Below are 16,052 nucleotides of genomic sequence, written 5' to 3'. Positions count from 1 at the left end.
TCCTGCCATCGAGAGAACGGCAACCCTTTCGACTTAAGGGCTAAAAGTGTGGCCTTCCACACTGTGACATTCTCCCTCTCCACCTGTCCATTTCCCCGGGGATTATAGCTTGTGGTCTGACTAGTAGCAATGCCCCTAGCCAGCAGGTACTGGTGCAGCTCCTCACTCATAAAGGAGGACCCTCTGTCACTGTGGATATAGCAGGGATATCCAAACAGAGTGAAGAGCTGGCGCAGGGCTTTTATGACGGATGTGGTAGTGGTGTTGGGGCAGGGGATGGCAAAGGGGAACCGCGAGTACTCATCGATAATGTTGAGAAAGTAGACATTGTGGTTGGTGGAGGGAAGGGGGCCCTTAAAGTCAACACTCAGTCGCTCAAAGGGGCGGGTGGCCTTGATAAGTTGCGCCTTTTCAGGACGGTAGAAGTGTGGTTTGCACTCAGCACAGTCTTGGCAGTCCCTGGTCATCGTCCTGATGTTCTCAAGGGAGTAAGGCAGGAAATGGTAAAATGGTAAGATCGGGTGACCCCCCCGGGTGGCAAAGATCTGCATGGAGGGCGTATAGCTGGTCGAGCTGCGCGCTGGCACACGCTCCCCAGGATAGGGCATCAGGGGGCTCATTGAGCCTTTCAGGCCGGTACAGGATATCATAATTGTAGGTGGAGAGTTCTATTCTCCACTGCAAAATTTTATCATTTTTGATTTTGCCCCGCTGTTGGTTGCTGGACATGAACGCAACCGAGCGCTGGTCGGTCAGCAAGGTGAACCTTTTGCCGGTGAGATAGTGCCTCCAGTGCCTAATAGCTTCCACTATGGCCTGGGCTTCTTTCTCCACCGCGGAGTGCTGAATTTCAGGGCCTTGAAGGGTACGAGAAAAGAATGCTACCGGCCTGCCTGCCTGATTGAGGGTAGCAGCCAGCGCGAAATCAGAGGCGTCACTCTCTACTTGGAAGGGAATGGTCTCGTCCACTGCATGCATTGTTGCTTTGGCAATGTCCCCTTTAATGCAGCTGAAGGCCGCATGGGCCTCGGCAGAGAGGGGAAATGTGGTAGACTTGACCAGGGGGCGGGCTTTGTCTGCGTAATGGGGGACCCATTGGGCGTAATAGGAAAAGAAGCCCAGGCACCGTCTGAGGGCTTTGAGGGTGGTGGAAAGAGGGAGTTCTAACAGGGGGCGCATACGGTGGGGATCAGGGCCAATGACCCCGTTATCCAAGACATACCCAAGGATAGCGAGTCGGGTGGTTCCGAACACACACTTGTCCCTGTTATAGGTAAGGTTCAGGGCTTTGGCCACTTGGAAAAATCATTGGAGGTTGGCGTTGTGATCTGACCAGTCGTGACCACAGATGGTGATATTATCCAGATAGGGAAATGTGGCCTTCAGTTGGCACTGGTCCACCATCCGGTCCATTTCCCTCTGGAAGACAGAGACACCATTTGTGACACCAAAGGGGACGCACAGAAAGTGATAGAGCCTGCCGCCCGCCTCGAAGGTGGTGTAGGGGCGGTCCTCTGGGCAGATGGGGAGCTGGTGATAAGCGGATTTCAGATCTATTGTCGAGTACACCTTGTACTGAGCTATCTGGTTAACCATAACCGTGATGGGGGGTAGGGGGTACGCGTCAAGCTGCGTTATCCTATTGATGGTCTGGCTATAGTCCAAGACCATCCTATTTTTCTGCCCGGTCCGAACAACAACCACCTGGGCCCTCCAAGGACTTGTGCTTGGCTCAATGATCCCCTCCCTGACTGAACCCTGTCCCCAACGCTGTACCTCCTGCTTTTAGTTGCCACAGGTTTACAGTCGGGGTTCAGGTTGGTGAACAGCAGTGGGGGAGGGATCTTGAGGGTGGAGAGGCTGCAAGTGGTGTCAGTAGCACAGCTGTCGGCATGGTGCTGGGTGGGATGTGTGGGTCAGTAGCGGGGTATATGACGAAGTCCCACAAAACTGAGGATTCCTGACAGTGAGTGGTGGGAGGGGCCCATCATATGCCATAGTCACACTTTCGAGGTGGCTCTGGAAGTCCAGCCCCAATAGCACAGGCGCACACAGTTGAGGCATGACCAGTAGTGCAAAGTTCCGATATTCTGTGCCCTGCACCACCAATGTCACTACACAATCCACCCGGATGTCTGTGGAATGCGACCCAGAAGCCATGGTGACCCTCTGGCTTACCGGCCGTGTCACAAGTCCGCAGCGTTGCAGCGTGTCCGAGTCAATAAAACTCTCGGCGCTGCCCGTGTCAAACAGGCAGCTAGTCCTGTGCCCCTCCACCAGGATGTCTATCATTGACCTTGCAAGCTGGTGTGGGGCACTTTGGTCGAGGGTTACGGAGGCCAGAGTTGAACTGCCGTCTTGGCGCCCGGTAGACACCGGTGGGTCAGGGGCAGGGCGAGTTGGCGCCAACGAAGATGGCCACCCCCATCCGGGCAGGCAAGATGGCAGCCCCCCATGCCTCGCATGAGGCAGGCAGGAAAGATGGCGGCCCCCATGCCTCACACGCAGCGCTGCCTGACCCCGCTCGTGGTTTAGACTTACAGACCTTGGCGAAATGGCCCTTCTTCCCGCAGCTGGAGCAGGTCGCTTCTCGGGCCGGGCAGCTTTATCGGGGGTGCTTTTCGAGTCCGCAGAAGTAACACTGCACGAACTTGCGACTGGCAGCAGCTGTGGTCGGGTTCGGAGAGTTTGTGGACTCGCGACTGGAGGCAGCTTTGGTGAATGCGCTCGCGGGTGGCGGGGTCTGAGGTGTCCACGGGACTGGCAGGGGATCGTGCGGCTGGACAGCGACAGCATTGTGCAGAACAGCCTCCAGCGTGTCAGCTGTCTTGATCGCCGAGCGTAAGGTAAGATCAGCATTTTCCAGCAGCCGCTGGCGCACGTACACTGACCTGATCCCTGTAACGAAGGCGTCTCGTACTAGCAGCTCCGCATGTTGTTCCACCATCAGAGCTTTGCAGTCGCAAGTTCGCACAAGTGTCTGTAGGGCTCGGAGAAACACGGCGCTCAACTCATTGGGTCGCTGCCACCGCGTCACTAAGCGATGTCTTGCATAGATGGTGTTCACTGGCCGCAGGTACTGTCTTTTGAGGGTGTCCAGTGCCTCTTGGTAGGCCGGCAGGTCCCTGATAAGTGAGTAAATTTTCGGGGTCATCCTCGAGCGGAGAATTCTGTGCATAATAGCGGGATCAGTCACATGAACCTCCTCCAAGTATGATTGGAAGCATGCAAGCCAGAGTTCAAAGGCAAGAGCTGTTTCTGAGTTTTGAGGGTCCAAATCTAATTTTTCCGGACGTAAAATACTTTCCATGTTTTAAAACTTCCAGTCAATAAAATTGATGCACCATCAATAACTCTGAGACGTGAGGCGAGATATCGGCTTTTATTGACTGGAAGAAAGAACAAGCAGCAATTGACCACCATGCTACATCCTGGAGACTGAGAGGCAGGGCTCAGGCCCCAAGGAGCCACAGGAGCAGTCAACTGGGGGTGGGGGGGGGGGGTGGGTGGCTGTTCAGACAGGTATATGTAGTTCACCACACTACCTAAGGGGCTCTTAAAAGACCCTATTGTGTCTGATTCTACCACCGCCACTGGCAGTGTATTCCACACACCCATCACTCTCTGTGTGGAAAAACTTACCCCTGACACTCCTCGGTACCTATTTCTAAGCTCCTTAAAACTATGTCCCCTTGTGTTAGCTATTTCAGCCCTGGGAAAAAGCCTCTGGCTACCCACACAATCAATGCTCCTCATTATCTTATACACCACTATCAGGTCACCTCTCATCCTTTGTCACTCCAAGGAGAAGAGGCCATGTAAGAACAAAGGTACGCCCTCCAATCCAGGCAACATCCTCATAAATCTTCTCTGCACTCTGTCTATAATTTCCACATCCTTCCTGTAGTGAAGTGGCCAGAACCGAACACAGTACTCCAAGTGGGGTTTGACCAGGGTCCTGTATAGATATAACATTACCTCATGGCTGTTGAATTCAATCCCACGGTTGATGAATGCCAACACACCATACACCATAAAGGCAGGTGGGGATCTTGAATTCAGTGCCCAAAAGGAAACAGAGACTCTCGGCACATTTCATCTGCACCAGGATGTTGACATCAACAAAGGTTCAAAAGTCAAAGTATATTTATTACAAAAGTACATACACTGCATGTCATCATATACTACCTTGAGATTTATTTTCTTGCGAGAATTTCAATGGTTCAATTCAATATTAGAGAACGTATACATTATACAGCATGAAGTTCTTCCCCTTCACAGACATCCACAATACAGAAAAAACCCAAAGAATGAATGACAGAAGCATGAGAACCCCAAAGCCCCCCTCATCCTCCCATGCACAAGCATCAACCCTCCCTCTCTGCCTCCCCCCACTTGCTCTAGCAAAAGCTCCAACCCCTCTCCCCACCATGCAAGCAATAACAAAGCCCCCTGAGAGACCATGTTCTAGTCCATCAAAAATCTACTGATCATGCCAACACTTCGGCATCTCAGACAGGCGAGGGAGAGAGAGAGAGAGACATTGCTCCTGCATCAGATGAGAGTGCGAGACCAGCAGCTCACTGTTTCAATGTTACAATCTGTCAAGTCATTTCTCTGAGACCCCAATTCGAGGCCAGATGGCTCTCACTCACCCTCTAAAGAGAGAGGGGGGGGGATTGCATGAATACAGGGGCCTTCTTCTGACAGCAGCACACACAATCTGCTGTCTCTTGTTTCTGTCTCCTGTAATGCTTCAGTCGGCAACATCAGCGAGGAACTGGGTTGTCCATGGGGCCACACCTGAAGGCATATAACCTCCAGGCTGCACCTGGAGAGATCAAAACAGATAACCGCATTGTGAGTTCAAGACCAAGAACCCACCACCCATGGAGAACTGTAGTTTGAGCTGCAGCTGTAGATCATGGACCCCATCACAACCCCAGCCACCTGAAAAAGTAAAGAGACCGGAGACACGAGAAAAGAAGCTGTTCTGCTGTTGAACTAGAAGTCACCTGGGGCTGCAAAAACCTCTGGCAGTATCTTTTCTCGCTCCTCTGACCTCGTTTAATTGTCACTCAACCATTCATGAATACCAACGAAACAGTGTTCCTCCAGGACCAAGGTGCAAATCGCAGTACCAACAGTCATACACAGCACAAGGCACATATAGCACATATAAGATAGCAGTAAACATACAGCCACACATACAGCCCAAGTCTCTGAGTGCCTTGCCCTGTAGATTACTGGTACCTGGATATTGTTGGCAAAATAAGCTTGAAGTAGTCCTTGTTGGCTGCAACGGGTAACACCAAAGCGCAAGGCCTTGTCCATGCTACAACTGATGCAATATAGCTCCCTGCCATCTGTCTCAGAGTTGAGGTGAGTGAAGGAGTTCAGAAGGAGTGAAGGAGTGTGAAGGAGTTCACACTGGTTCAGGAGCCTGATGTTGAAGGGTATTAACTAAGTAACTGTTCCTGAACCTGGTGGTGTAGGACCTAATGCTCCTGTACCTTTTGCCCAATGGTAGCAGTGAGAAGAAAGTATGGCCTGGATGGTGGGGTTCCTTGATGAAGCAGCAGCTGTGATCTGCAGGCTGCAGAGCCAGTGTTGGAAGTTGAGTTTATACCGAAGAGAGTTTCCTATGAGAAAAGACCCAGCAGGTTAAATTAGTCTTCATCTCCAGCAGAAATCCTGGTTGTCTTGAAATATAAAGACATCTGCCATCATTGAGCATAGGAAGCCAGATCCAGAAAATTTAAATGCTCAATCAGTACTGTTATTTGCCAGTCAAAGTTCCTTAAATCAGATGATAAACCTATTTCATTCATTGACACCTGGCCACCAACTGAATTGACATCACTAACTTTGTTATTTATTGACTATTGTATGAAGGTACCACAGCACAAACCGACAGCCTCCTTTCCAAGGCCTTCCCTGCCTAAATATCGTACACCATTCCTGGAACAGCAGTGTAGCAGCTTGGCTAAAATAGCTAGTGTCCTGCCATCCCCAAACTGGACACATCCTCAGTCATTCTCTGTAAGTGATCATTGTCGCTGCTCTGGAGGTTTATAGTCTGCTTCCAAAAATACGCTGGAGAAAGCCCTCTGGAATTTAGTTATCCTCTCATCCAACTTGCTTCTACCACTACCTCTGATAGGGTGTTCCACACACTCATCATTCTTTGTGTGGAAAAAACCTACCTCTGACATCCCCCCCTATACTTTCCTCCAGTCACATTAACATTATTTTTTTCCAGTCGGGATGAAGAGTCTCAGCCTGAAACATCGACTGTACTCTTTTCTGCAGATGCTGCCTGGCCTGCTGAGTTCCTCAAGCATTTTGTGTGTGTTGCTTAAAATGATGCCCCTTCGTATTAGTCATTTCCACCCTGGGAAAAAGACTTTGGCTGCCCACTCTGTCTGTGCCTCATAATCTTCCGGTTTAAGATGTATCTGCTGAAGGCGAGTGACAACTTACTGATGGTTAACAAGACAAGAAACATAAATAAATACAATAACATATTTTCTGTTAAAATTATGGTAAGCAATCACCACAAACAATGAAGATGCGAGTGAAGGTGAGGCTGAGTCAAGGGTTGAAGTATTCAGATGCAAGGTAAGGTCAGGGCGAGAACAAGGCATGTTTGAAGAGAAGTCAGGGCAAGGTCGAGGAATATTCGAGATGTCGGGGTGAGTGGAGCTGGTAGTTTCAGGGAACATCCATCTAAACTGAGAGCAAGGTTTGAATAACCTAAGAGCTGGGCTGGTTTGGAAAGATCAGAAACAGGCAATAACTTGGCAAAGGGGTCCAGGCCCAGAGTATATTGAAGCGACAGGGCCCGGGTCTTAGAGCGAGGAATATCCTGACATTTGGATGATTTAAACGTTGGGTTAAACGGATTGAAAAGGCAGGCTATTATGACTGGAGACGAAGATTGAGCTGGCTCTGCTTGCTGCTCCTAAGCATTTACTCCACTCTTCACTGCACTGGGGATGAAGCTGTGGCCTGCTTCAGCTGCTCTAGGCCCCATGTCTGAGGACTCACTTTCATTCTAAATGCTATTTCCTTACTTTTATTGTTTGCAATATTTAAGTTATTTTCTCCCTCTGCATGTGGGGTGATTGTTAGTCTCTTTAACTGGGTTCTTTTGGGTTTCTTCTTTAGTGGTTGCCTGTAAGAAACCAGGCAGCCACAACTTTGATAATAAACGTACTTTGAACTTTCATCACTTTCATCACCTCCATCAAGTTACCATTCATCCTCCTTTGTTCTAGAGAGAAAAGACCTAGTGTGGTCAACCTATCCTCAAAAGATGTGCTGTCTAATTCAGACAGCAGCCTGGTAAATCTTCTCTGCATTCTCTCTAAAGTGAGTAGATCAGCTGTGGTCTTCCACTGATCCTATTGTTTTTCTTTTATTTACCATGAATGCCCACAAGGAAATATATTTTAGGGCTGTATACGGTACTTTGATAACAGATTTACTTTGAACTTAGAACATCCTTCCTATAATGAGGTGGCCAGAACTGAACATGATATTCCGAGTGTGCTCTAGCCAGGGTTTTATAGAGCTGCAAAATTACTTTGCAGCTTTTGAACTCAAGGGATAAAGAACTGACAAATGGCCACAGAACCACAAAGGTGGAGAAGAGAAACATCCATAAAGCTTTGTAGTTTTCGACTAATGTATAGTGATCACCATGAGCTTCAGCTCTCAGGGAGGAATACAGGTTTTGGAGTTCACTGACCCCCTTCCATTGGACTGACTCGTAGACCCATAGTCATAGAGTCGTGTGCATGGAGACAGTCGGTACAGCCCACCACATCTATACCAACCTGTGGGTAACTATCCATGGTGCTCTTCTCATCATGTCTGTAGCCTTGTATACCCAGGTGATTCAAGTGCTTATCTTCTCTTCTCAGCACTTCTCCAATGCTGTCAGTGACTCTGCTCCCACCACTCTCTCTGGCAGTGTGTTCTCTCTGAGTACAAGTGATGACATCAAGCCTAATTCACAGAATGGGCTGATACATGGGATTACAATGGTTCAATGGCTCATTTAGTATCAGAGAATGAATACAATATACAATCTGAAATTCTTACTCTTCATAGACATCCACAAAACAGAAGAAAAGCCCCAAAGAATGAATGACAGAAAAAAACATAAGCCCAAAGCCTCCTGCTCCCCCCACCATGCAGCAGCAGCAAAGCGTCAACCCTTCTCTGTTCCCACTTATTCCAGAAGAAAACACCAATGCCCAGCACCCACCAAACAAGCAATTCCAAAGCCTCCAAAGAGAGATCACAATCTGCAGTCCAACAAAAATTACTGTTCTCCAAACAGTTTGATAAGAGAGAGGGGGAGAGGGAGAGAGATATCCCACATACTACATTGGGATTTATTTTCTTGCAGGCATTTATAAGAAAATAAAGAAATACGATAGATTTATGAAAAACTAGACATACAGTGGCATGCAAAAGTTTAGGCACCCCGGTCAAAATTTCTGTTACTGTGAGTAGTTAAGTGAATAGAAGATGAAGGCATAAAGTTAAAGACAAAACATTTTAAGTAAGATTAGTGTATTATTTCTGTTTTGTACTATTTTGGAGTAGAAAAAAAGGAAAGGAGCACCATTCAGAAGTTTGGGCACCCCAAGAGATTTGAGTTCTCAGATAACTTTTACCAAGGTCTCAGACCTTAATTAACTTGTTAGGGCAATGGCTTGTTCACAGTCATCATTAGGAAAGGCCAGGTGATGCAAATTCCAAAGCTTTATAAATACCCTGACTCCTCAAATCTTGTCCCAACAATCAGCAGCCATAGGCTCCTCTAAACAGCTGCTAGCACTCTGAAAATTAAAATAAATGATGCCTGCAAAGTAGGAGAAGGCTATAAGAAGATAGCAAAGTGTTTTCAGGTAGCTGTTTCCTCAGTTCATAATGTAATTAAGAAATGGCAGTTAACAGGAATGATGGAGGTCAAGTTCAGGACTGGAAGACCAAGAAAACTTTCTGAGAGAACTGCTTGTAGGATTGCTCGAAAGGCAAATCAAAATGCCCGTTTGACTGCAAAAGCCATTCAGGAAGATTCAGCAGACTCTAGAGTGGTGGTGCTCTATTCCACTGTGCAGCAACACCTGCACAAATATGACCTTCATGGAAGAGTCATCAGAAGAAAACCTAAGAGGAATAGACAGAGTGGACAGCCAGCGCCTCTTCTCCAGGGCACCACTGTTCAGTACAAGAGGACATGGCTTTAAGGTAAGGGGAGGGAAGTTCAAGGGGGATATTAGAGGAAGGTTTTTCACTCAGAGTGGTTGGTGCATGGAATGCACTGCCTGAGTCAGTGGTGGAGGCAGATACACTAGTGAAGTTTAAGAGACTACTAGACAGGTATATGGAGGAATTTAAGGTGGGGGGAGTTATATGGGAGGCAGGATTTGAGGGTCAGCACAACATTGTGGGCCAAAGGGCCTGTAATGTGCTGTACTGTTCTATGTTCCTGCATCCTCACCACAAAATTCAGTGTTGGAAGTTTGCAAAGGAACATCTAAACAAACCTGATGCATTTTGGAAACAATTCCTGTGGACTGCTGAAGTTAATATAGAACTTTTTGGCCACAATGAGCAAAGGTATGTTTGGAGAAAAAAGGGTGCAGAATTTTATGAAAAGAACACCTCTCCAACTGTTAAGCAAGGGGGTGGATCGATCATGCTTTGGGCTTGAGTTGCAGCCAGTTACACAACTTTATGCCTTTTGGAAATCAGGTAATCTTTACTTATTTAGCTATTCACAGTAACAGAAATTTTGACCAGGATGACCAAACTTTTGCATGCCACTGTACCAAAGACTGATACACAACCAATGAGCAAAAGAAGCAAATGGTTCAAATAAAAATAAATAATACTGAGCACACAAATTGTAAGTCAAGTTTATTGTCATTTAACTATATGCATATAATGCATATAACTATTTAATGCATATAGAAAAGGGACAACATTTCTCCAAACCAGGGTGTAAAGAGCAGTAGTACACATAACACTTGATACTTATGAAGGTAAAGATGGAATCTACAAATGAATCACACATAAATAACATTAATATTAAATACTGTAAAGTATGGAATAGATTAACCCAGTGACACTTCAAATACAATGCAGCCAGGAGTTCAGAAGCCTAACGGCCTGGGGGAAGAAACTGCTTCTCATCCTAACCATTCTTGTTTTTATGTACCATAGTCTCCTGCCTGATGGTAGAAAGTCAAAGAGGATTCTGGATGGATGGGTGGGATCCTTAATAATACTAAGGATGCATATGCAGCACTCCTGATAATTGTGCCTGATAGATGATAGGGAGACCTCTATGATCTTCTCAGCTGTTCTCACAGTCCTTTGTAGGGACATCTAGTCCAATGCTCGACTGTTCCCTTACCAGATGGAGATGTAACTTGATCTCAGTGGTACTTCTATAAAATGCAGTTAAGATGGGTGGTGGGAGGGGAGGTGCAGGGGAAGCCTTGCTTACCTCAATCTTCTTAGGAAGTGGAGGCGCTGTTGTGCCTTGTTTGGTCTCCAGGTTTAAGGAAGGACATTCTGGCAATTGAGGAAGTGCAGCATAGATTCACTAGGTTGATTCCTGGGATGGCAGGGCTGTCTTATGCAGAGAGATTGGGCTTGTACACGCTGGAATTGAGGAGATTGAGAGGGGATCTGATTGAAACGTTTAAGATAATTAAAGGATTTGATAGGATTGAGGCAGGAAATATGTTCCAGATGTTGGGAGAGTCCAGTACCAGAGGGCATGGATTGAGAATAAGAGGTCAGTTATTTAAAACAGAGTTGAGGAAGAGCTTCTTCTCCCAGAGAGTTGTGGAGGTGTGGAATGCACTGCCTCGGAAGACGGTGGAGGCCAATTCTCTGGATGCTTTCAAGAAGGAGCTAGATAGATATCTGATGGATAGGGGAATCAAGGGATATGGGGACAAGGCAGGGACTGGGTATTGATAGTGAATGATCAGCCATGATCTCAGAATGGCGGTGCAGACTCGAGGGGCCGAATGGTCTACTTCTGCACCTATTGTCTATTGTCTATTGTTCAGGGAGGTGATATTAAGGGACCAGGTGAGGTAATTTGGACTCCCAGGAATAGTGCACTTAACTCTCCTTATGGTGGAGCTATGTGGTGATGGGGTGTCGTGTTTTGCCTGCACCTTCCTGAAGTCCACAGTGATTTCCAAGTCCTTGAAAATGTTGTGGAGTCAGTTCAGAGGTGAAATAAGTGAAGTTATCCACGCCAGTTCAGGAACCTGATCAGCAGATGTCATAATTTCCAAAATGTTGTCCAGCCAGAGCTGTGATGTCAATCAAAGAACTTGGAGGGCTCATTTTGAGGTTTCATTAAAGTGAAGCTTAGATCAGTTCTCCTTATTGAATTACATTATCTAAGTGAACAATATTCTCTTCTGTCTTCCAGAACAGAAGCAGCTCATCATTCTGGGGCACTTTGGTTTGCAGCCCGATGCCACGGAATTCAACCTACTTAGAGACCACAACTTTCACCACTGTGTAGCCAATGACACCTTCACCAACATCAGCAGCAAGAGCAAAAATGGTGATGTCTCCCAGGACAATATCTGGTGGAACCATCTAGCCCAGACTGCCTACACAGGTACCCACTCCCCATCGATGACAAATACAGGTGTCCCCCACTTTTCGAACGTTCGCTTTACGCCAACTCGCTGTTACGAAAGACCTACATTAGTTACCTGTTTTTGCTAACAGAAGGTGTTTTCACTGTTACGAAAAAAGGCAGCGCGCACCGAGCAGCCGAGCTCCTCGCCCATAACTGCATTCTAGTCGGCATTGCTTAAATACGTGCCTGTGAGCATCTGTTCTTTATGTTGATTTATTTTGTGCTTCCATTAGCAAGATGAGTTCAAAGGTATCAGAAAAGCCTAAAAGAGAATGTAAGGGTGTTACACTTAGCGTAAAACTAGACATAATTAAGCGTTTCGATCGTGGTGAACAAAGTAAGGAGTGAGTTTGTCTAAGGGTTTATGGAAGTTGACGAAGATGATGTTGAAGAGGTTTTGGCATCCCGTGACCAAGAACTGAGAGATGAAGAGCTGATGAAGAGGAAAGGGTAACAATTGAAGCCGAACACAGTAGCAAACAGAGCAAAAGTGAAGACGTCCAGAAACTGAACGGGAAGCAAATGCGTGAGATTTTTGCTGCGATTGACAACGCTGCAATGATTGCAGAAAAGTATGACTTTAATTTTGAAAGGGTATGTAGGTTTAGGGCATATTTACAGAATGGTTTGAGTGCTTACAGAATGGTTTGAGTGCTTACAAAGAACTGTATGATTGAAAAATGCGCGAGGCTAAGCAATCAAGCATACTGGCAATCCTTCCACATCAGCCACAGCGGACGACGAAACTCGACCTTCAACATTGAGGCAGGCAGATATAGAAGAAGGTGATCTGTCTGCCCTGATGGAAGCAGACAACAATGAGATGACACCCCAGTCTCCTCTACCTCCCACCACCCCAACCTCCGACGATTCAGCTAACACACCATCATCAGTGTGCTCACTGTCTTTCCGATTCTGGTAAGTGAAACTACACTGGGCGTATATTATTTCTACTTTATATAGGCTGTGTATTTTATGTGTTATTTGCAGCTTTATAGCTTAACGGTTACAGGAAAGAGTGCTTCTGCCAGGTGTGCTTGCGCCATGTGTTTTTGCCTGCGAGTGCTGCCGAGAGCGCTTGCGTAAGATTTTCGCTGCGGTGTACAGTGCTGCAATAATTGTAGAAAAGTATTCCTACATTATATAGGCTGTGTATTTATCAGATCATTCCTGCTTTTACTATGTTACTGTTATTTGAGGTTTTATGTGTTATTTGGCATGATTTGGTAGGTTATTTTTTGGGTCTGCAAACACTCACAAATTTTTCCCATATAAATAAACCGTAATTTCTTCTTCACTTTACAACATTCCGGCTTACGAACCATTTCATAGGAATGCTCTACCTTCGAATAGCAGGGCAAACCTGTATTGCAATTGACCAATGTTCCCTTTAAGGTGTCCGCATGTGCGTGCGCACACATCTTTTGCTACCAGCGCATGATGGAATTTAAACTGTGCACAAAAAGTTGTCACCCTCTACATTATTGGCATGATAAGTATATTTAATGATTGTACATAATTACATTTCTTCTTCCAGTTTCTGATGCGGACGGTGTTGACAACATGGAGTTTGTAATGATTTGTCTGAAGATTTTACAACTGGCTTATTTATACTGTTTTTATTGAAGAAATTGTTCAGTGTGCACATGTTATTGTCACTGGGCAAAAAAATTGCACAGCACAAGATTTTTATGCACACTGGCTATTACAAATTAGAGGGAACATTGCACTGGATGGTGCTTGATCCTGCCCTGCCCACGGCCTATATTTACCTCACCATCTCTGGACAGTTGCCCATGGCCACCCACAGCTCTGCTTCCAATGGAGCTCGAGGCCTGAGTATTGAGGCCACTTGAGGTGGAGTCAACCCCACAGTGATCAGACTTCAGATAGCAAATCCTGACATTGTTTATAAACTTTCTTTGAATTTCTTTCAAATCTCTGAGAATCAGAAACATTTAAAACTGTTCAAATGAAGTTAAGCAATCAAAAACAAGCTTTAAGAAGCTTAAATCACAGGAGGTTAATCAAAAGTGTAAAATTCCAGAAACAATATTGTCGGACATACCTTTAAAGTTCAAAGTAAGTTTACTAAAGTTCAAAGTAAGTTTACCTAAGTACGTACATTGTATGTCACCATCAACTACCTGGAGATTCATTCTCCGAGGTTCACAGTAAAACAAAAAAGTATAATAGAACCAATGAGAACCTACACACAAACAAAGAATGACATACAACCAATGTGCGAAAGAAAACAAACTGCAAATAAAAGATAGATAAATAAATATTGAAAATTTGACTTGTAGAGTCCTTGAAGGTGAGTCCATAGGTTGTAGAATCAGTTCAGATTTGAGGTGAGTGAAATTATCCATACTGGTTTAGGAGCCTGATGATTGAAGATTAATAACTTCAATTGAACAATGTGGCTTCTTCTCAATGAATGAAGCTTGGTGACCCCAACGTAATGAATTAGGTTGGCAATGTTTCACAGCCACCACAGATGTGTGACTGAGGGCACAAATAAGAAGAGCATTGGGACATGAGGGGGTGGGGGGGGCAGTGTGTGTGTGTGTTTGTGTTCCACTGCTGTCGCCACAAAATCCAACATCAGAACATGCAGAGGATGTGCTCTCCTGCTTGTACCTGACTTTGCTATTTGAAGAATCCGTTGCCATAGCTGTAGATGGGCTGAATAGCAACATCAACAACAAAGGCAGCATCACCAATATATTATGGAACCTTGAGCCAAAGCACAGAGAACAGAGAAAGACATAAGAGCAGAATTTTCTTTTTAAAAGTGTCTGTATCAATTTATTGTACAGTAAAGGTCAATCGGTGAGATTACTAGGAAGTTCTTCACTCACTGAAGGTTACTCTCATCCAGTTTTTGATGAGAAATGTGAATCCTAGTCCCTTCCTCATCACCCATTTCTCACCAAAACCTGAAGATACAAAAAGCCAGGTATTCATTCTCATTGTCACTCTGGAACAGACCTTCAGTAGTGCAGTAGAATCTCACCTCTGAGTCACAAGGTGCAGGGTTCCAGTTAAGCGGAACCCTGTGACCAGACGTTCAGCTCTGAATTCCAGGTTAACATCAATGTGACACCTACCCAGTAGTTACAAGTGATCCTTCTCCTGTATATGGGTTGGAAAAGTCTCTGAATCTATTTGAAGGGTTGATCACCCTTTTATTTGACTTTAGAGATAATCAGAGTTAAGGGAGAAGTCTTCACAGCAGTTCCCCATTATGATCTTTGCTATCTGTGTAACACCTCAGCACAGAGTCATAAACCAATTCTGCATGGATACGAGCCCTTCAGCTCAGTCAGTTAACAGTGCCCACCCATCTAGTCCCGATTTCACATGTTTAGCCCAGTTCCCACTGAGCCCAGTCCAAGTATTTATGTAAGTTCTTCTTAAATGTTGCTATTGTGCCTGGCTCAACCACTTCCTCTGGCAACTCATTCCACATATTCACTACCTTCTGCCCCTCAGCCCCCTTTCAAATCTGTCTCCTCTCACCCTAAATCTCTGCCCCTAGTCTTGAACTTCCTTACCTTGGGAAAAGACTGATGATTTACCTTAACTATACCTCTCATAATTTAAACATTTCTGTAAGGTCAACTCTCATTGTCCTACATTCCAAGAAATAAAGACATAGCCTGGCCAGCTTCTCCCAATAGCTCAAGCTCTAGCCCTGGCAACACCTTTGGTCCAGCCCTGTTGATCTTTACAGGGACCTACCTAGTGACCATTTTACTCTTAATATAGCTATAAAATCCCTTGGGATCTTCTTTAACCCTACCTGTCCAGATGTATCTCATACACCCTCTTTGCCCTCAATATTCACCTCGTAAGTGTATTCTTAGACTTTTTATAGGATCACGGGATATACTTATCCCCTTTATCCTGAATCCAATGTATCTTTTATCATTAATGATTCCCTAAACTTGCCAAATTTACCCTTCACATTCTTAAAGCCTCTCACCTGCTATTCATTGCTCTCCTTTTCAACAGCCTGCCCCTGATAGATCCCCAAAAACTAGACCTGGTTTAGTTTAGCAACTTAACCTGTGGACCTGCCCAATCCTCATCATTCACTATTTCAAAACTGCTTTTATGTGTTCTGTTATGTGACTGCGGTTTCATTTACTGTTACTGTAGACAGGACTATGATGTCAGTATAAAAAGCTGCGACAGACTTCTGGGGAGAGAGTGTGTGTGTGTTTCTGTAAGTGAATGTTTGTGTGTGTGTGTGTCTGTGTATATGTGTGTCAGAGTGTGTGTGTGTGTGTCTGTCTACTGACAGGAGCTTGCTGCAACAATGGGAAAAGTCTGATACTTTCCCATG

At 45.6% G+C, this 16,052-nt stretch overlaps 1 protein-coding gene across 1 annotated transcript in view; it reads left to right on the top strand.

The window, feature by feature from the left end:
• The window catches only part of LOC132406688 (endonuclease/exonuclease/phosphatase family domain-containing protein 1-like), an 83,997-nt gene that overhangs the window by 58,372 nt on the left and 9,573 nt on the right, over window positions 1-16,052 (top strand). Inside the window, exon 7 of the mRNA XM_059992543.1 lies at window positions 11,480-11,674. Coding sequence (XP_059848526.1) covers window positions 11,480-11,674 — 195 coding nt within the window. The remainder of the gene's footprint in view (window positions 1-11,479; window positions 11,675-16,052) is intronic.

Source organism: Hypanus sabinus, chromosome 17, assembly GCF_030144855.1.
Source record: "Hypanus sabinus isolate sHypSab1 chromosome 17, sHypSab1.hap1, whole genome shotgun sequence".
Lineage (NCBI taxonomy): Eukaryota > Metazoa > Chordata > Chondrichthyes > Myliobatiformes > Dasyatidae > Hypanus > Hypanus sabinus.
This window is presented reverse-complemented; position numbering and strand designations above follow the sequence as displayed.